General features: G+C 39.2%; 1 protein-coding gene across 8 annotated transcripts in view; it reads left to right on the top strand.

The window, feature by feature from the left end:
• The window catches only part of PATJ (PATJ crumbs cell polarity complex component), a 353,127-nt gene that overhangs the window by 186,986 nt on the left and 145,091 nt on the right, over positions 1-21,050 (top strand). For all 8 annotated transcript variants that reach the window (XM_035018405.1, XM_035018407.1, XM_035018410.1 and 5 more), the window contains one exon: positions 17,788-17,984. In XM_035018405.1, the coding sequence (XP_034874296.1) occupies positions 17,788-17,984 (197 nt within the window). The remainder of the gene's footprint in view (positions 1-17,787; positions 17,985-21,050) is intronic.

The following is a 21,050-nucleotide window of genomic DNA, read 5'->3' as shown; positions in this document are numbered from 1 at the left end:
AGGCCTTCATTACCCATCAACATCTAGCAAGCACAATGCTTTTTTCGTTAAAAACTCTTTTGAGCGAGTGAATGAGTAAGCATAATTTTCAGCCTTTATACTTACTTCATACTAGGGGGACTAAGCGAAGTTCACTTTCACATTACTGATCCAGATCAAGAAAAATACATACATTTAACTCACTTTTATCTCTGGAAGTAAAAAAAAACAGATATTATAGCCGAAGAGCCTTTGTGTGTAGAATCAGAAGATCTGTATTGAAATTTCACCTTAATCACTCTTTAGCTGCACAACCTCAAGCCCTTTAAAATTTGGGGGCTTCAGTTCATTCATCTTTAGTATACATAGCTAATGCCTACCTTGAATGTTAGTTTGAGGATTAAGTGAGAAAAAAAAATATATGAAAGAGCCTGATGCATGCCTAATATAAAACTCATTCTCAATAGATGTTATTTGCACTTGAATATAATTATTGTCTTTAATGTCTTCTGCATTCATCTCATAACTGTTTTTGATATCTCTAAGCTAAAAGTTACATAATCACGTAGTGAACACTGTGGTTCTCAAAGTGCAACCCCAGTCCCCCTACATGTCCATCAATGGAGCCTTTTTTTATTCTTTGAACTCATGGGATATAAGTAGGGACCAGGGAGTTAAGTAGTTCAGTTGACCAGGGACGGAGCAAACCAGTGACAGGGGCGAAAGGCAAGGAGTATAGGGAGGGCTTAGCAATCTGTGGGCTGTAGGGTGATTATCATGTGGAAAATTTGCAGATGTGGGAAATTACAGGATTCTGCAAAGTAAAAAAGTGTAGAGTAAACCTGGAAATAGGACCAGGTATTGTGCTAGGCTTCAAACGCATTACCTCACATAATCCCCCAAACAACACAAACACATAGTTACTATTATGATTTTCACTTTACACATGAGGTAGCTGAGGAAAGACAGAGGTTAAACAGCCCTAGTTTTTCCAACTACAAGCGACAAAAGTGGGATTTGAACCCACCGTCTCAAACCAGAGCCCCTGCTCTTAGTCACTAGGTTCTATGGCCCAATGTAACTGGATGGAGCATTGCTTTGGATGGTCAGAGTAGGAGAGATTTGTACCAGGGGAGTTTGGAGGGTGAGACAGGAAGACCCAGGCTCCCCAGGAGCACGCCTCTGGGAATTCATCTGGGAGGCTATTATATAGACTTCAGAGGGGACTTTGGGCCCTTTGTACCAGGTAACTTGGATTTTCTCTTGCCAGTGCCCCCGTCTTTATTCTTGAATGGTAATCTGTTAGGGCCGTAGAAGTCCATCAAAATTTAAGCAAAAGGGAGGGGCGCCTGGGTGGCTCAGTCGGTTAAGCGACTGCCTTCGGCTCAGGTCATGATCCTGGAGTCCCGGGATCGAGTCCCGCATCGGGCTCCCTGCTCGGCAGGGAGTCTGCTTCTCCCTCTGACCCTCCCCCTCTCATGCTCTCTGTCTCTCATTCTCTCTGTCTTAAATAAATAAATAAAATCTTAAAAAAAAAAGTGTATAGGTATTTAATCAATATGTCCCATTGAAAGATTTAATTCAGTTGTGAGTGCCAGTGAGAAAGTTATTGGGGATGAGGAAGGAATGGAAGGAGCAGATGAAAAGAAAGATGATATTATAGAATAGTATAATGTAGGGGCACCTGGGTGGCTCAGTTGGTTAAGCGACTGCCTTCAGCTCAGGTCATGATCCTGGAGTCCCGGGATCGAGTCCCGCATCGGGCTCCCTGCTCAGCGGGGAGTCTGCTTCTCCCTCTGACCCTCCTCCCTCTCGTGCTCTCTGTCTCCCATTCTCTCTCTCAGATAAATAAATAAATAAATAAATAAATCTTTAAAAAAAAAAAAATTTAAGCAAAAGGGAATTGCCAGGAAAGGCAAACCTGAACAAATATTCCCTCTCTCATCCTGAACATCTTGAGGCTGCAATTCACATATTACTCATTTAACTGAGTGTTTACTATGTGCCAGATACCATGAGAGGGGCTGGGGATACAAAATGAGTCTGGTTGCCAAGGAACCCTGGTCCTGTGAGGAAGAGCGATAAGTAAATCAGTTTTCACAGTGGAAGAAGAGGCTTTGACAGAAAAGGCTCCAGTATCTTGGAAATAAGAGAACGGACTCGTGCTGGAGGGGTCATGGAACGCGGCTTTGATCACCGTACAGATTTACTAAGGCAAGGAAAACGGAGGAGCCGTTTGACGTTACAATATGGCTACGGTGCAGCATGCAAGGGAACATGGCAGAAAACGGAGCTCCAAAAGGAACATCTGCTGGACCCTTTCGTGCATCTTGGGTGCAGCTAGGGGTGCGAGGGACTTGGGGAGGCTACCAAAAATATCAGGGGTCAGTTTGTTTCTATTTACCCACACTAAGTTAAGAACTCTCCTTTTATTCCTAAAATTGTTGTCTTTTTCTAAACTTGCTTGTGATACTTTTGTTTACTAATTTTACCTTAAGTTATCTTTTTTTTTTTTTAGTTGAGGTACCATTGACATACAGCATTTAAATTACTCTTAAGAGTTGAACTTTATAGTCAAGGAAAGATACCTTTATTTTTTATTTATTTTTTTATTTTTTTAAGATTTTATTTATTTATTTGACAGAGAAAGACACAGTGAGAGAGGGAACACAAGTAGGGGGAGTGGGAGAGGGAGAAGCAGGCTTCCCGCCGAGCAGGGAGCCCGATGCGGGACTCGATCCCGGGACTCCAGGATCATGACCTGAGCCGAAGGCAGTCGCTTAACCAACTGAGCCACCCAGGCGCCCGGAAAGATACCTTTAATAAGCATTCAGAACCTGCTTTCCAGAGGATTAAGTTGATTATGCATTAGAAAAAAAGATGAGCAGAGTGCTAGATACAGTTTTATATTACCTTTTACAGAAACGTGTGGTTTATAATTTATAAAAGGGACAGTGATTTATGTTAAAATATCAACTCTGCCCTTTGCGAGCTAACGTTCTTGGGCAGTGCACTTAATCCCGCCCAGCCTCAGTGTTTCTTATTTCTAGAAAGGGTTATTGAAGTACTAAATGAGATCATTTATTTGAAGGTACCTGTCAGAAAGGCAGCATCTGCTATTGTTATAAATCTGAGTTCAGAATTGCCCATTGGAGATTTTAGATTAGTCCTCAAAAGACATTTCCTTGCTTGCTTTCCCCCTCTGCTGTTACTTTTGCTTTTCTGTTTTCTTGCTCCTTCCTCTCCGTCCCTTCCCCTCTCATTTATCTTTTCTTTTCTCTTGGGAGAAAGCAATTGTTCACTGATGTGCAAGATCCTGTCCAGGTTCTGACTGTCAGCTTCTTTCGGTGTGATCAGTCTGAAGACGAGACATAAATAAGAACAGACTGGCTATGATGCCTGAAATCATTCCTTTTTCATGTTACCATCTTGACTGCCTGAAAAAAAGCCAAGAAGATATTAAAACGCAAGGGATAAAAAATTAAACGGTGCAAAATTTCCAACACCAGAGAGAAAACACGTATCTGTTCCTGTGTGGGAAGGACATGAGTGAGGAATGTTGGCAGTTTATTTTGACAGTCTTTGGTGTCTTGTCTGTGTCTTTATTATAATCATCTTAGCCGCCAGGTTTTTAGAGCCTAATCTTTTGGCATATCTAGGTGTGCAGGATAGATGCTTCCTTTTATTGCTGCTTTTCCACAGACTGTATATGCGGTCTCCTTCCTCACTCCCACTTGTCATTTTGGCACAGACAGATCTAGATCACAATGTAATCTTTAAATACATCGTCAAGGGTTAACTTCTTTTAGTCATTTCATTTATTCATTCACTCATTCATCTGTTTATTGTGAGGAGAAAATACTATGAATAGTGCTGCTGTGAACATGGGTGCTCAGATATTTCTTCAAGACCCTGCTTTCAGTTTTCTGGGTATATACCCAGAATTGGGATGACTGGATCATATGGTAACTTTTTAAAATTTTTTGAGGAACCTTCGTACTGTTTTCCGGAGGGGCTGCACCATTTTATGATCCTACCAACAATATAGGAAGATTCCAGCTTCTCCACATCCCTACCAACTTTTTTTTTTTTAAGATTTTATTTATTTATTTGACAGAGAAAGACACAGTGAAAGAAGGAACACAAGCAGGGGGAGTGGGGGAGGGAGAAGCAGGCTTCTCGCTGAGCAGGGAGCCTAATGTGGGGCTCGATCCCAGGACCCTGGGATCATGACCTGAGCCGGAGGCAGTCGCTTAACGACTGAGCCACCCAGGTGCCCCTCTACCAACACTTCTTATTTTTAATAGTGACATCCTAATGGGAAGGAGGTGCTATCTCATTGTGGTTTTGATTTTCATTTCTCTGATGATTAGTGATGTTGAGCATCTTTTCATAGGCTTGTTGCCCACTCATAGATTGTCTTTGGAAAAATGTCTATTCAAGTCCCTTGTCTATTTTTAAATTGAGTTATTTAATTTTTTTGTTATTGAGTTATGGGATCTCTTTACATATTCTGGATATTAACCGCTTATCATGGTTACGATTTGCAAATATTTTCTCCCATTCCATAGGTTGCCTTTTCATTCTGTTGATTGTGTTCTTTGATGAACAAAAGTTTGTAAGTTTGAAGTAATCTCATTTGTCTATTTTTGCTTTTGTTGCCTTTGGTGTCATATCCAGGAAATCATGGCCAAGTCTGAAGTCATGAAGCTTTTCCCATGTTTCCTTCTAGGAAGTTTATAGTTTCTGATAATATACTTTTATTTATTTACTTATTTTAGATGTGATTTTTTGGAATAGCTTTGGTTCACAGCAAAATTGAGCAGAAAGTACATAGAGTTTCCATATATCTCCTGCTAACTCCCCTCTCCCCCAACCCCCCACTCTCACAGTTTCCCCCACTATCAACAAGTGGCACATTTGTTGTAATCAATGAGCCTACGCTGACACATTATTATCACTCAAAGTCCATAATTTACATTAGGGTCCACTCATGGTGTTGTATATTCTGTGGGTTTTGACAAATGTATAATGGTATGTATCCACCATTATAGTACCATATGGAATAGTTTCCTGCCCTAAAAATTCTCTGTACTCCACCTGTTCATCTCTCCTTTCCCCCAGGGAGTTAACTTTTAGCCAAGAAAGTTTTGAACTGTTCAAAAGATACCACCATCCAAGTATTCAGTGTCCAAATTGCAGAACTCTAAGATACCTCTCAGATTTTTCACTCCCTTCGTTTAGTTGTCAGTTGAAGTAGAAATTTCATCAGGATGATGCTCCCTTATTCTCGATAAGTCTTTATTTGAAAAAAAAAAAAACAAACAGAAAACTTCAAAACCAAAATCTTTATATAAGAAGATTGCCACCTTTTTTACATTGTTTTAGAGCATAACTGTTTTTACGACAGTTTCACAAGTACCGCTTCTCTGATCATTTAAAACTCCTGTCAGATGCTAAAGGCAGGCAAGATTATTTTCATTCCACTCATGAACAAACAGAGGCTGGACTAAGGTAAATGATTTGCCCAAGATTTTATGGCTAGAAAGCAGAGTCCAGGTACTTCACCAAGTTCTGTTGCTTCTTTCCACCACACCAAGTAGCCTCCCATTTGACTTGGAAACGTGAATATGCCATCAGCCTGTTGCAGAAGTAAAGGTGATCTTTCCGGTAACTGGTTCCTTTGCTTAAGCCCTGTTTAAAATATTATGGAAGGGCCACCTGGGTGGCTCAGACGGTTAAGTGTCTGCCTTCGGCTCAGGTCATGATCCCAGGGTCCTGGGATTGAGCCCCGCGTGGGGCACCCTGCTCAGTGGGGAGTCTGCTTCTCCCTCCGCCACTCCCCCTGCTTGTGCTGTCTCTCTCTCTCTCTGTCAAATAAATTTCAAAAATTTTTAAAGAAAACCTGGACAGAGACTCATTAAATAAATAAATAAATATCATGGAATCTCACATGCTATGGGATGAAATGTTAAACCAGTTTTGCTATTGTTTAAAATCGTTTGAACATTTAAATCATGACAAATTGTGGAATTAATGTTGATCTGTCTTCTAAAATGATTTAAAAAGTTTCATGGGGGTGGGGGCGCCTGGGTGGCTCAGTTGTTAAGCGTCTGCCTTCGGCTCAGGTCATGATCCCAGGGCCCTGGGATTGAGCCCCACATCGGGCTCCCTGCTCAGTGGGAAGCCTGCTTCTCCCTCTCCCACTCCCCCTGCTTGTGTTCCCTCTCTCACTGTCTCTCTCTCTGTGTCAAATAAATAAATAAAATCTTTGGAAAAAAAAGTTTCATGGGATATTTCCTTATCATTATTTAAAAATTAAATGTACCATGCAACCTTATGCCTATTACTTAAATTCTCATAACCCGTTCCCTCATTTTTAAAATAAAAATGATAATTTTAATAAGCACTGCAATGTAATTAAAGCTGGTTTATGTGGTGCATTCAGGAGCTCTCCAACTGCAAGACATATGGAAGGAAAGTTTTGGCTGGTTAGGGAATAAAGCTTTTGTGCGCTAGGCATTAAGCTAAACATTTTAGTATGTTCTTTAGCTCTGCCTTCTCAGATTCCTAGGATAGGAAAGGTTATCTTATTTTAAAGATGGGAATTTGAAGCTAAGTAACTTGGAGGAGGTCAAACAGATACAATATGGCATCAGTGGACTTTGAACAGTGGCACTTTCTGACTTCAGTATGTACCTTTTGGAGAAGATCGTTTTGATTCTGAACCACCTGTATTTTTGTTCTGACTGAATCTGGCTTAACATACCTAAAAGATAATGCTCCTAATGAAGATGAAACATGTTAATTACTCAGAAAAGATGTTCTCAGTTTAATCTTGGAGTCTTTTCTTATAACTTAATTCTTAGGGAAAATATAACTGTATTAATTAGAAATTTTGGTTCACTTAACCTGTTTATTGACCAATTCAGATAATGAAGAATTTGTAAATTTTGGTTTCCATAATTTATTCATATATTTATGCTGCACCTGCTCTGGGCCATGAACCCTGCCTACACAAAACAGAGGTAGTTTCTTCCTTCATGATAGTGGGGAAACATAACCAATAAACCACTAATGATGACTACACAAAATACTGTCAAATCTCAGGTAGAATTCTACTTCTTCCCTGAACCTTGCTCCGATGGTTATTGGAACTAATATGTATATACAGGGCCCTGGGCAAACAAAACCAGACGGTTTCCTAAGCCAGGTATGCAGAGGGAAGTTTGCTTCCAAAGAATCAGTCACTTAATGGGACCTGGTAAACTTGGAAAATACTGTGTTATATTCCTTTTTCTATATTCTTCTACAGTTCTCTTTAATTATTGCAAACTGCCCTTTTTTCCCTTCTGGAAAATATAATTAAATACCTTAATGCTGTCAGTGCGCTGCTGATTTCCTGATCTGTTGCCATTGTGGAGCTTTGCTGAGCATCACTGCATGACTGGGTAATGACCAGGGAGCAAAATCGGCGCGACTCCAACACATTTCTCCCACACAATCACCATCATGAGCTTGCGACTTGGTGCTTTTATAGTAATTAAAGAACCATATCCTATGTTCTCCTGATACTTAAAATGTACGACAAATGATTGTAAAGAGTGTTTTTAAAATTGCATTTGGCTTTTCTCAGTGCTGTTTTCAAAATCAAAATTTTTTTCCTGGTTTCTCTCAAGACTTAGGAAAAATCTAGAGTCATTGATAAATCATTTTTTATACCTTGTTTTCAGTCATCTTGAAGGTCCACAATGGCATTTGGAGCTTGGAGGGGGATCTCTCTTAAGGTTTTTTTTGTTTTTTTTTTTAAGATTTTTATTTATTTGACAGAGAGAGACACAGCGAGAGAGGGAACACAAGCAGGGGGAGCGGGAGAGGGAGAAGCAGGCTTCCTGCTGAGCAGAGAGCCCCATGCGGGGCTCCATCCCAGGACCCTGAGACCATGACCTGAGCCGAAGGCAGACAGACGCTTAACAACCGAGCCACCCAGGCGCCGCTCTCTTAAGTTTTTAATATTTTTTTAATGTGAATTAGAGATCTTTATTTAAAAAAAAAAATGATTCCTTGTCTGCATCCCAGAATTTAGATTTTGTAGATAAGACATGGAGCCAAGACAGGTGATTTTTCTACAGAACTACCTTAGGTGATCTATGGACCACATTTTGGGAAACACTGGGTTGGGTGTGATGGTGCTCTTATAGAAAGCCTCTGTGGACATAATCCATCAAGACTGCTTGTGTGAGGGCGCCTGGGTGGCTCAGTTGGTTAAGCGACTGCCTTCAGCTCAGGTCATGATCCTGGAGTCCCTGGATCGAGTCCCACATCGGGCTTCCTGCTCGGCAGGGAGTCTGCTTCTCCCTCTGACCCTTCCCCCTCTCATGTGTTCTCTCTCATTCTCTCTCTCTCAAATAAATAAATAAAATCTTAAAAAAAAAAAAAAAGACTGCTTGTGTGAGACTTTATGTTTGAGCATAGGTGCAAATGTGATCATCCTCTCTAATTAGGGTAGATAAACTTTGCCTCTGTACTAATTTCATTTCTTATTTTAAGCCTAAATGTGGTCAAGGAGCTTGTATTTGTAGATAAACTATTTTCCAGTTGTGTGTCCCCCACTGAATTTTTGCCTTACCCCACATCCCTCGTTATCAGAGGGATTTGGCAGAGTGTTTAGTTTTCTCATGGCATGAAATAAAGAAGGAGGAGCACCTGGGTGGCTCAGTCGTTAAGCGTCTGCCTTCGGCTCAGGTCAGGGTCCTGGGATCGAGGCCCACATCAGGTTCCCTGCTCAGCGGGAAGCCTGCTTCTCCCTCTCCCACTCCCCCTGCTTGTGTTCCTGTTTTCTCTCTCTCTCTTTCTGTCAAATAAATAAAATCTTAAAAAAAAAATTTTTTTTTAAATAAAGAAGGAATTGGGGTGAGATTTATGAAAATGAGATGTAGAAGTGGCCCACCTCTAACTTCAGTTTAGACTGGGCCTAATCGCCCCGATATCTGGGATTTAGAATAGTGAAACTAATCAGTGAGGACTTGTGGATTCTGTTCCTAATTTTGCCATTAGTTTGTGATTAATATCAGTGATCCTTGGTATCCTTGTTCATGGATGCTCTGGACTGGTTTCCTTCCCTCTCCAAATGTCAACACTGTCATGACTTCTAAAACCATAGATTAGGTTTGTATGTTTTTGAACTCGAAAGAAACGGAATCAGTGTGTATACACTTTGCTGTATTGGTTTCTTTCACTCAACAGTATGCTTCTAATATCCAAACATGTTGCAGGTAGTAGTAGTTATTTGTTTTCATTGCTGAATAAAGTTCCATTTTTTGAATATGCCACAGTTTATCCATTTTACTGTAAATGGACATATTGAAGATTATATTTCACAATACCATACCAAATATATAAAGGGATCAGCATAGTTCTAACAGTGAAAATTCAGTTAATATAGTGTCTGGTGTTTAAAATTTGCTCATTCATATGGATTTGATTGGATTTTGATTCATCTAATGGGAAAATTTTAGATTTTCACTATTGAAGCTTTTTTTTTTCTTTCTGTATTATCTCCTTAGGAAATAGTCTTAATGATTCTTGTTCTAATTTCTGTTTAAAGATTTTATTGAGCGGTGCCTGGGTGGCTCAGTTGGTTGAGTGTCTGCCTTCAGCTCAGGTCATGATCCCAGGATCCTGGGATGGAGCCCCGCATCAGGCTCCCTGCTCAGTGGGGAGCCTGCTTCTCCCTCTGCCTGCCACTCCCCCTACTTGTGCTCTCTCTCTCTCTCTCACTCTTGCTCTATCTCAAGTGAATCAATAAAATCTTTAAAAATAAATAAAGATTTTATTGATTTATTTGAGAGAGAGAGAGCCAGAGTGGGGAGGGACAGAAGGGGAGTGAGAAGCAGACTCCCCGCCGAGCAGGGAGCCCAATGCAGGACTCGATCCCAGGACCCTGCGATCATGACCTGAGCTGAAGGCAGACACTTAACCGACTGAGCCACCCAGGCGCCCCTGATTCTTGTTCTAACTGACTGCCTGAATTTCTTCACTTTAGATTTATGGCTTATTTTTTTTTCATTCTTCTATTTAATGTGGATTGAATTTTTGTGAATGAAAGGAATGAAATGATTTGACTTACCTGTTTTTCTTCTGAATTCTGTGAGTAATACTTTTTGTTTAATTCTGGCCCTGGCATTCACCTAAGATCATGGACTCCAGAGCTGGACTCCCTGGTTTTGAATCCTGGCTTTACCATTCACTAGTTGTGCAACTGTGCATTACCTATCCCATCTATGCCTTAGTTTCCTCATCTGTAAAGTTGGAAGTAATACCCATCCCATGGAGTTTTCATAAAGTTTAAGTGAGTTAATAATGAAGTACTGAGAACAATATCTATTATTATTATACTTAAGTGTAGTTCTCATGTTTGTGTGTTTCAATTATTAATTTCTATTTATAGATCCATATAATATCACATTTACATACTGGCCAAAGCATCTACAACATGTAAGAGGGAAGTTTGTTTATATGTTGTTATGTAAGATATAGTTTCTTTACGTTGACTTATTTTCATTATTTGCTCTATTTGGTCTGGACTTTCGCTTGAGATTTGTTCCTTACTACTGAAGTTCATATGCTGTTTTTTATGATTAGTTATGATTTTTTTCATGTGTTTTTACTTCTCAAATCTGCATGTACTCACCAACTCATAGAGAAAAGTTGGTAACTGCATAAGAAAATTAGATTAAGCGATGTTTATTATAACCTGATTATTTAGAAGTGAGATCCTTGTATTTAATGTAAAGAAAATGTATTTAAATATTTTCTCTGTATTATCCTTTGATATTTAAAAACAGACCAGATAACTAAATGTTTCTGGAACTGTATCAGGTCATTATTCCGGTGTGTTGAACATTTTCTATTAAAATACTGGGCAGTGACTTGAATTAAGTTTCTTTCTTGGGAGAAAGGCTCTGTTACTTAGCAACACCTGGCTTCCTGTGATAGGAAAACACCCTGAGATCACACTAGAGAAATCTTACTGGCTTTCTTGGACTAGGAAAAGGCATTGTTGCTTTGATACAGAATTATGAGCAACTTGAGATTCCTTTCTTCAGATAACACTGTCATGGGGCTAGAAAATCCATGTTTAAAACAAGCATGACTGTTCAGCTGAGTAGAAAAGACTGTTCTCTCTCTCTCTCTCGTTATTCTAGGCTGATGTTCATTCAGAGAAGTTAAAGCCTGGTGCCAAAGAAGTGGGTTCCTGATATCCTAATCTGATTTGTATTTAGAATGGAAGGGCATCTAGGTTATTTGGGATAGGAATGACTGCCACTTGACCAATACATTGTGAAAGTCAATGAAAATCAGTATAAGGGTGGCTATTTATCACAAATATTTCCAGAAAAATACCAGTACTGGGGTTAGTAAGATCCTGGATCATTGTAAACACTTGTAATATTTTGTTGCTGAAGGCTGGTACTTAACATAATTCATGTAGGTGTGTTTGTGTGCACCTGTACAAGAAACAAAGTGTGGGTTCTGTTTTCTTAATTTCAGGGGAGAATCCCAATGGCTTCAAATAAAATAATACTCTTTACCCCACCTCTTTACCTGTATTTTTTGTGGAACTGAAAAAAAGATTTAAGAAAACCATTCTCTTTACACATCTTCTTCCCACTTATCCCCTTCCTCAGCTGGGGATGTGCCCCTTGCTCAGCCACTGGTTACCCTGGAAACGAGTCCCAGTCGTGGGGTTCCCCTGCGGCAGAGCCCCTCCCCCCGCCGTGCCCCCACCCCCATTGACACTGCAGAGCAGTCGGTGCTGACTCAGCCTGAGGAGCCGGACTACAAATTGCTCAGATTCTGAATTAACAAGCTGGCATGAGGTGTCTTGGTTTTTCAAAGATGAGGGTTCAGTTCTGCCTCCCCCCACCGCCCCCGCAAAGACTAACTTTGTTTTCCTCCTCCCTTTTGAAAATCTAGCTCACCTTTTATTACAGCTTCAGAGTAGAAACAAGTAGTCATGGAAATGGCAGAAAACATCTGCGATGGGAGAGGGAGGGAGGCCGTTTGGGAGGGTGGGAGCTAGAAGCAGAAAGGCTGAGGCTGAGATCCTAAAGTAACCTATTATATAGTCAAAACATTTCTTATTTAATCCTGAGGCATGATCGTGGAGCCAGAGATACTCTCCATATTCGATTAGTTTTGTGAAGGATGTATTTAAAGGCTGTCTTAAATTTTGGTATCTGAACTTTTTTATGGTTGACTGTCACAATAACTATAGAAAAAATGTTTGTATTGCATGGGAGATCAATCTGTTATTTACAGATCTAGCTGCCCCCGAGAATCGTCTAAGGACCTTGTTATAAAGAGAACCTTACCCCATTACTGAACTTCAATCTGTGTCATTGGCTCCGAATCTCAGCTGGCAGAGCCCAGTCATGATTCTGTTTCATAGGATCTCAGGGTGATTTTTAGGTAGGCAGCCTTGCATTTCTAAGGAGACTAGCCCTGGGAACCATTGTCTGAGCTCTTTTAGGGGGATCCTCTTATTATTTAAAATTCTACCAGTCTAAGAGATAGTTGTGGTGTGAAGAAGAAAGCACAGCACTTGGACTCAGCAGATGTGGCCCAAACACTGACCAATCCACTAACGTGCAAATGGAGGTGTTCCCAAAGGTAGAGGGACATGGCAAACTACAAGATGTTTCTTTCATGTAAGGAGATATTATGAGGATTCTAAAGATAGTTTCTTTAACTGAGGGGAAAATCTGAATTAATTCTTACTCTTTAAAAATGTTACTGGGTGGGGCACCTGAGTGGTTCCGTTGGTTGGGCGTCTGTCTTCGGCTCAGGTCATGATCTGGGGGTCCTGGGATCGAGCCCTGGCTTGGGCTCCCTGCTCAGCGGGGAGTCTGCTTCTCCCTCTGCCTCTGCCTCTCCCCCTGCTCATGCTCTCTCGTGTGCTCGCTTTCTCTCTAATAAGTAAATAAAATCTTTTTAAACAATTAAAATGTTATTGGAGAAATTGAACATGATTTGGTAGAGAAAGAATTTATGTTAGAAGACTTTAGTTTCTAGCTATCAATTAGCTTCATAACCTTATACAAGATCTTCATTTCTTCAGTCTTTTTCATTTATAAAACGGAATCTGAGGGTGATGGTGGGGGTTTGCTATAAGAGAATATAACTTTATATAGTTTCTTAGTTTGCTTTCCCTGAATTAAAAAGTCTCTGATTCTGGGATATGCCATTCCTATGGTTTTTGCCATTACTTGCTCGTCCCTGATTGCAATTCTCTGTTATTCCCAAATAAACCCATTTTTGCTGGTAATCTTAGTTTGTATAAATGGTATTACATAAATGGTATTGACCTGTTGTTTTCCTCCCTGTTTGAAAATCTCTGTCACTACCTCCAATTAATTGCTTCTGCCTGCTGATGGGACACTGTGATGTCCACCCACCACATTTCATCTATCCTCTCTCCCAGTGACGGATACCCATATTACCTCCACACTCCCCTGCTGTCTCCAGGAACATCCCCTTAAGACCTGTGTAAGAATTTGTTAGGATGTTTCCAAGAGCAGAATTGCTGGTTTGTAGAATATGTGTATGCTTAAGTCGTGTCAGCCTGCTCTCCAGAAGGAGGCACAAGGATTCCTATGGCATCTTCCTCATATCTCCACTAAGGCTTAATGATATAGCTTTCAGATATTTTCCAGTCTAATAGTGAAAACTGGTATCTCACTGTAATTTGCATTTCCATAATTACTAATGAACTTGAGCATTTCTTCATATGTCTGTGAGACTTGAGTTTTGTGTCTTTTGACCAGATTTCTATTGAGGTTGCTAACCTTTTTCTGCTTCTCTATATATTAATTCCCTGTTTGTTTTAAATATGCAATTATTTTTTCCTGTTGTATTTTCTCTTTGTCAGTTTAAGTCCAGAAAGTACCTTCTATTCTAGTTTGCCAACAGTTTGGGGTTTAAAAAAAAAAAATCATAAACAGATATTGTACCTTCTCAAATGCTTTTCTCTATCTATTAGCATAATTTTCCAGCTTTTCTGCTTTAATTTATCAATGTGATAATTTCCTTGAAAAAATTCCTGATATTTAACTATCCTTGCATTCCTGGAATGTGCCCTTGTCCATAATACATTCTTAGGTTGAATCATATAAAATTGCTGTTTCTTATGTCAGAAATGGTGAAATACTGGCTATATCATAGAGATCAAGTTAACATTTTCAATATGCTCTCAATTAAATTATTTAAAAAATAATTTTACATCTATGACCCTAAGTTAAATAAGACTGTAATTTTCTTTTCTTGATTTGTCTCTATTTTTGGAAAGAGAATCAGGATTATACCAGCCTCAAAATATGAAGTGGATATCCCCCCACCCCCCATGTTCTGGAACAGCTTACATGGATAAAATTCATTAACACTTGAAATCTGATAGAATTCAAATATAAAAATATCTAGAACTGTGGGGTTTTGTTACTTCTTTTAAAGGCACTATCCTTGACTATCATTTCGTTTTTTGTTGTTGTTTTGTTTTTTAAGATTTTATTTATTTATTTGACAGAGACACGGCGAGAGAGGGAACACAAGCAGGGGGAGTAGAAGAGGGAGAAGCAGGCTTCCTGCAGAGCAGGGAGCCAGATGCAGGCCTCGATCCCAGGACCCTGGGACCATGACCTGAGCCGAAGGCAGACACTTAACAACTGAGCCACCCAGGCGTCCCCATTTCAGTTTCTTTAATACTTACTAGTCTATTGCAGTTTTACATTTATTCTTACACTAAATAAGGCATTTTAAATTTTGAGAAATTTATCTGTCCTCTAGATTTTAAGGTGTGCCAGCATTTCATATCAATACGCTATTTACAATCTTATTTTATAGGTCTGTGGTTATTTCCCCTTTTCTAGTTCACGAATTTATTTCTCTCATCTGTTTTTTTCCCTGATCAGTTTTTGCAGTGTCTGTCTTGTTAATGTTTTCAAATAACTAGGTATTAACTTCATTGATCCTTATTGTAGTGTTTTTTGTTCTGTGGATTATTTGGTTTTGATTGATGGTGATGGTTCTATTTTCATTAATACTTGCCCTTATTTTACTATTTTCTCTTTTTTCTTTGCATTTGCTAGGTAGCTCTTTTTCTAACCTCCTGGGTATAATGCTTATTATTGTTTAGCTTTTTTCTTGTTTTCTGAAAAAATTATTCCAAATTGTAAATAGCCTTCTAAGTTCTGCTTTAGTTGAATCCCTCAAGTTTGACATCTAAGTATCATTTTTATTCAGTTGTTAGTACTGTATTTCTTAATTTCCCTTATTATTTCCCTTTTAAACCTTGGGCTTTTCACTAACATTAATGTATTTCTAGACACCGTGGAATTTTAAAGTTATTTTTTGTCGTTAATTCATAGTTTTTCATAGTTTCATTGCACTGTGTCCAAAGACATAGCCTGTATGATACTGATTCTGTAAGAGTAGTTGAAGATTCTTTTATGGCTCAACACATGGTCTGTTTCTGTAATTGTTCTGTGCATGCTTCCGCAGATGTGTGTATTTTCTGTCTGATACAGAGTTCTCTTATATCTATTACTTTGAGATCTTATGGTGGTGGTAAAGTCTTCAGTATCTTTTTTAAACAATCTCTGTTTTATTATTTTCTGAGGGAGGTGTGTTAAAATTTTTGTTCTAGCTTGTTTTCTTAGCCATAGTGGCATTCCTTAACTTTCTTACCCTGTAACTCCAACAAAGTGGATGAAAGCGTTCAGTGGTCTGGTTGAATCTGGGAAAAGAAGTCTTACACTGAATGTCCTCTCTGGGGGACCCCAGAGCACTTCTGCAGAATCCCCAGTTGGCATTTCTGTAAACCTTGTACTATGATTTCTTATCACCCACCCACCAACCCAAAGAATTTTCAATTGGCAGCCAAGTGGGTGCTCACATTCTTCTCCTCATTCTACCACCGTATATGCTTCTCCACTTGCTAGTCCACCTATAGGATTCTTCTCATAAGTAAGTTCTATACCTTGTTTGAAACCTTTGCAAATTCTGCTGCTTCTATGAAATCTCTTCTAGAAGTAACAGTTCTTAAAACTGTAAAAGCAGTTACGGCTCATACAATTAATTTAGTATTTATTCAGTGACCAGTCCCTATAGTGATTGGAACTTCTATTTAAGTAATGGTAGTTGTCTAATATTTATTGTATTTGTTTGTTTCCCTTATGTTGCTATGTAAGCATCTTGTAATGTGTGTCTTATAAGTCTTTATTTGTTAAAATACCCACATAGTGTCTTGTTCTTGGTAGTTGACCAAAAAAAGCACTTTGAGCTTATTTACTTCAGTGTTAATATGACTTTATTTTTTTCCTATATAGAAGGCAGTTTTGTTACATTGCAAGACCTGTATCTTACTGTACTTTGCTAAATGTGTTCTTTATTATTAATAATAAGCTTTACCCATGAAAGTAAGATTCTTTTCAAAATCATTGTAAAGCAAACAGATTTATTCTTTCTAAAATAAGCAGCCATTTATATGGTTAATTCTTTTAAAGTATTTTTATGATTTTAAAATGTACCTACTCTCCTAAGGCAGTATTTGTTAGGTCTGGTAAAGTGATGCGATGGCTAGGTGGTTTTCCTCCCCATCCCCCTTAACACTAATTATTTGAGTTCAGCTTTGAATTTTCAGGGTTCCCTATAAGGATAGTGGACCTAAGTCAAGGATTAGCCTGAGTGTAGAGTTCCAGGATAGTCAAAATCTACCAACTGGTTATTCAACTGATAAGATGATTGCATCATACCATAGTGGAAGGTGTCAGGCTTTGAGCCCCAGAAACACACCTGGCCTAAGCTAGTGCTTTGTGGGGGACAAGACATGATTAAAGTAGTATCATTCCCTGCACTGATCTACCAGTGTGATTTTGTGCACATAATCCACACAAGTAAAGCACAACCAGCCAAATCCTAAAATAGATAATTTAGACCAAAGAGTAGAGGTAGCAAGCAGAGACAAAAGATTGAATAAAAGATTTATAGAATACCTGTAAGCCATGAGCTAGCTATTAAGTCCTTTAACGTGTACTTTGACTTCATTTTCTCAACATCCATGAAGTGGGTGTTACCATGCCCATTTTACACAGGAAGAAATGGCATTCCAAAGAATAAAATAATGTATTAATTATTGGACATTGAGTAAATGGTTGATTTGTGTATTGAATTCAGATCTGACAGTTAAACCAATATCCTTAATTCCCCTTGTTTTACTCACTTAACGTAAAATATTCTTCTATACCATTTGTATAGTTTAAAGAAATATAATTATTTAGAATTGTTGATTTTTTTTTTTTCCTACTGGAATGCAAGTCCATGAGAATAGGGACCATGCCTGTTTTGTTCAGCATGACATCTCCAGGACCAAACACTCTCTTGGCACACAGCTGATGCTCAGTATATATTCTTTGTTTCCCACCCACCCCCCTCTGTTTTTGAAGGGGATAGGGAAGCCAGGGTTTCTCCCACTTTGTGTTGACTGTCTTAGGTAAGAAAATAATGCACAGAAAGTCTGGGCCAATGTGAACCTGAACAATCAGAGAAGTTTTTATTGGTAAACTAAACTTTTTAAGCGGAGATGGAATAATTAACTGTAACCTACCTATACATAAGGCTATGAATGACTTCAACTACTTCATTCTCAAAAAAAGGACCATCATGGTAAGAATGGGGACATGCTGATGCCTTTGTAATGTGGATTTAAGTGCTCTATTTAAATTTTTTTTACCCCCCCCTTTTTTTCAATAGAAAAAATCAGGCAAAGATATGCAGACCTACCTGGAGAATTGCACATTATTGAGCTTGAAAAGGATAAGAATGGACTTGGACTCAGCCTTGCTGGTAATAAAGACCGGTCGCGCTTGAGCATATTTGTGGTGGGAATTAACCCAGAAGGACCTGCTGCCACGGATGGGCGAATGCGTATTGGAGATGAACTGTTGGAGGTGAGGGACATAGATTTTTAATTTCTCTTTTGGTCAGGTGAAGGGGTGAAAGGGAATAGTACGCAGGAAAGTGAGGTGATGGTGAAGAATGTTACACATTATATCTTCTTCAACTATTCAAAATCATTTTCCAAAGGAAGAACAGAAATCATATTGTTGCTTGCAAACGTTATTTGCTACTTGAGTAAGACCTAATCTTGCAAAATAATTCAGGGATCCTTAAGTTAAAATCTAATGAAACCCTATTAAAAAGAATAGGATTTGTTTTTAACATAAATTCCAAAATGTTTAAAAGTAAATTGTGTACTAATCTACTATTAGTATTTATCAAAATTGTCTTTAGCTTTAGAATAAACCATAAGTATGGCATTTGTTTTTGTTGTTGTTGTTTAGTTTTTTGGGAAGGTGTTAGAACCAACAGAACTTTGTGAACTGGGTGATAAGGCTTGGTTACTATCTGTGCAGTTGGTGATGTGGGTGAAGACCACATTGATTCCTTATTTAGGAACAGGATAGAGGTAAGAGAGGCTAAGGGGATGCTGGTCCTTTGCTAATTACTCGCTAGATGATGTCATCAGTAATCTTATTTATTCTTACTTTCCTCAACTTAAAGTCAGGGTTTCTGTTCCGAGTTGATCTCACTTTGATGTTTATTTGCTGTTTGAGTCCATCATTCAGCTAACGTTAGAGTGTCTCTTGGGACTGGACACGGAAAGAAAGATGAATACATCCAGTCCCTTCTTTCAGAGAGCTCACAGCATAGAGGAAGGAAACAGACACGGAAAGGTTATTGTACTGCACAGTGCAGAATACAATAATCTGAAGCACAGCCGCGGCAGCTGATGCGTACTCAGCGCTGGGTACAGCCACCTCTTTTACTGGTGGGATCGCGAAGTAAACAGTGGTGCTGGGATTCAGTATCCGGCAGTTCAGCTTCTTAGCTTTTGTGAACCGGAGCACTCTGCAGCCTCTTGGATAAAACGTGCTAACACTTGGACATATGAAGGTCCAGAAATCACAGGCGCATTGAGTATCAGACTGCCCACTTAAAATGAGGGTTTCTGATTTTGCATTTTATGATTTCCTTGTCTGACTTTGACTCAGAATAGAATTCACAGTCTCCCATAATCTGATTTGCTTAATAATAAATACAGCCCAAACTGGTCAGACACAACTGCGAGACCGTTAGCATCATGCCTCTCTCCCAAGCCTCAGTAGTTTCTCCCCATCTTTTTTATTTAATTTTTTTTTTTAAAGATTTTTATTTGACAGAGAGAGACACAGTGAAGTGAGAGAGGGAACACAAGCAGGGGGAGTGGGAAAGGGAGGAGCAAGGAGCCCGACGCGGGGCCCAATCCCAGGACCCTGGGACCATGACCTGAGCCGAAGGCAGATGCTTAACCGACTGAGCCACCCAGGCGCCCTTCTCCCCATCTTAAAGCCATTTCCACAAAGAAGTCACTTCTGGAATTACCTTCCTTGTTCTTTTGTAATACAGCATCATGAAAGGGGCCCACCTTGGGTAGTAGCAGTGACCAGCATAATCATTAAATACATAAAACTCAAAGGAGCAGTACGTATTAACCAATACAATTCATCACTTCAAGTTTATTTCCTTTGGTTGATGCTTGGAGACTTCTTCAGTGATGAGACTAAAGTGATGGCGGTGGTCATCGAGGTGAAAGTGAAAACTAATTTACTGAGCTTAACTGGTACTTTACCTACGTGCTCCCACGTTTGTATTCAGTATTCTTAAGAGACCTATCTGGTAAGTACTCGTACTATCCCCATTTTATGGAAAAGAAAACTGCATCAGTCACTTGTCTAATATTACAGAACTAAGTTACTAAGTTTTGGCAAGAACCCAGGCTTGCGGGCCTTAAAGATTCATGCTCTAACCACTGAAGTGTACCATGTTCCCCGTGGTACATCAGCCGAACCCCATTTGTTTAGATCCATGAGAATCTGATTTATGATGCTCTAGTCTTTAGGAAATCATGTGTATGAAGTTACTGTGTTGTGTTATATGGACCTAGACATGGATTTCCTATATTGTGTGGTATATGAAAATGTTCCAAAGGCTATAATTTAGACCATGAAGATTCTAGTTCTATTCTCTCTATCTTACTAAGACTCAAGATGGAATAATGGCACGTGAGATCTAGACCAACAGGAGCACTGGTATTTTATTTCTCTGCCTGACATTGTGTTAGATGTGGGTAACAAATGAGCGGGGGCTGCAGAGCAATGAGGATGTGTTACAGTCCATACACAGAAGTCTCACTGGGTACAGGGCAGCAAGCACTGAACTTGGAAGAGCTGCTTTAACTTATCCCAGTTCTTTCAGTCATTAGCTGCATTTCAGAAGGGGCTTAATTAACACAGTGCCCTGCACATAGTTGACTGTTGATTAGATCACATTTCGTCCCTCCTAGACAGAAAATTTAGGTCTCTGTTTTCTAGGTGAGAGGCTGGAAGAGCTCTCTTGTCTGAAAAAGGATATTAACATCTTGCCACCCACCTACTCTGTTTTTTTTTTTACTTTCCAAATCTGACTCTTTTGTTGCTATTCAGCAACTTTATCTTCTTGCAGAGATGGAAAGAGCAAGAAGATCAAACATGGCAAGAAGTTGATCCTCCTCCACTCCCTATTGATTCTCTTGTCTAAAAAAAAAAAAAGATTGATAAATATACGTTACAGCATACATTCTCGCCTTCCATATCTTTAGCTAGTTACTTATCTTCTCTAACCCTCAGTTGCCGTAAGTAATGAAAATTACTTATTCAGCAACTATCTTGCTATGCATCTGTCACGTAGGAAGCAGTGTATAAACAAGGTGCTGGATTTTACTTTGGTGAACAAAATCCATGGTACCTGTTCCCATAGAGCTTACAGTCTAGTAATTGTATAGCATTAACTTTAGAAAGTGTTCTGTGAACTAGTGAGAGAAAATGGGTCAAATTTTGCCATGGTATCTGGCACAAAGTAATACATTTCAGCTGATATTATTTGTAAAATAATATTTTCATCTGGATTTGTGTGTTTGGGGTTTTTATAGGTTGTTT

Source organism: Mirounga leonina, unplaced genomic scaffold (assembly GCF_011800145.1).
Source record: "Mirounga leonina isolate KUSES-001 unplaced genomic scaffold, KU_Mleo_1.0 Mir_173, whole genome shotgun sequence".
Taxonomy (NCBI): domain Eukaryota; kingdom Metazoa; phylum Chordata; class Mammalia; order Carnivora; family Phocidae; genus Mirounga; species Mirounga leonina.
This window is presented reverse-complemented; position numbering and strand designations above follow the sequence as displayed.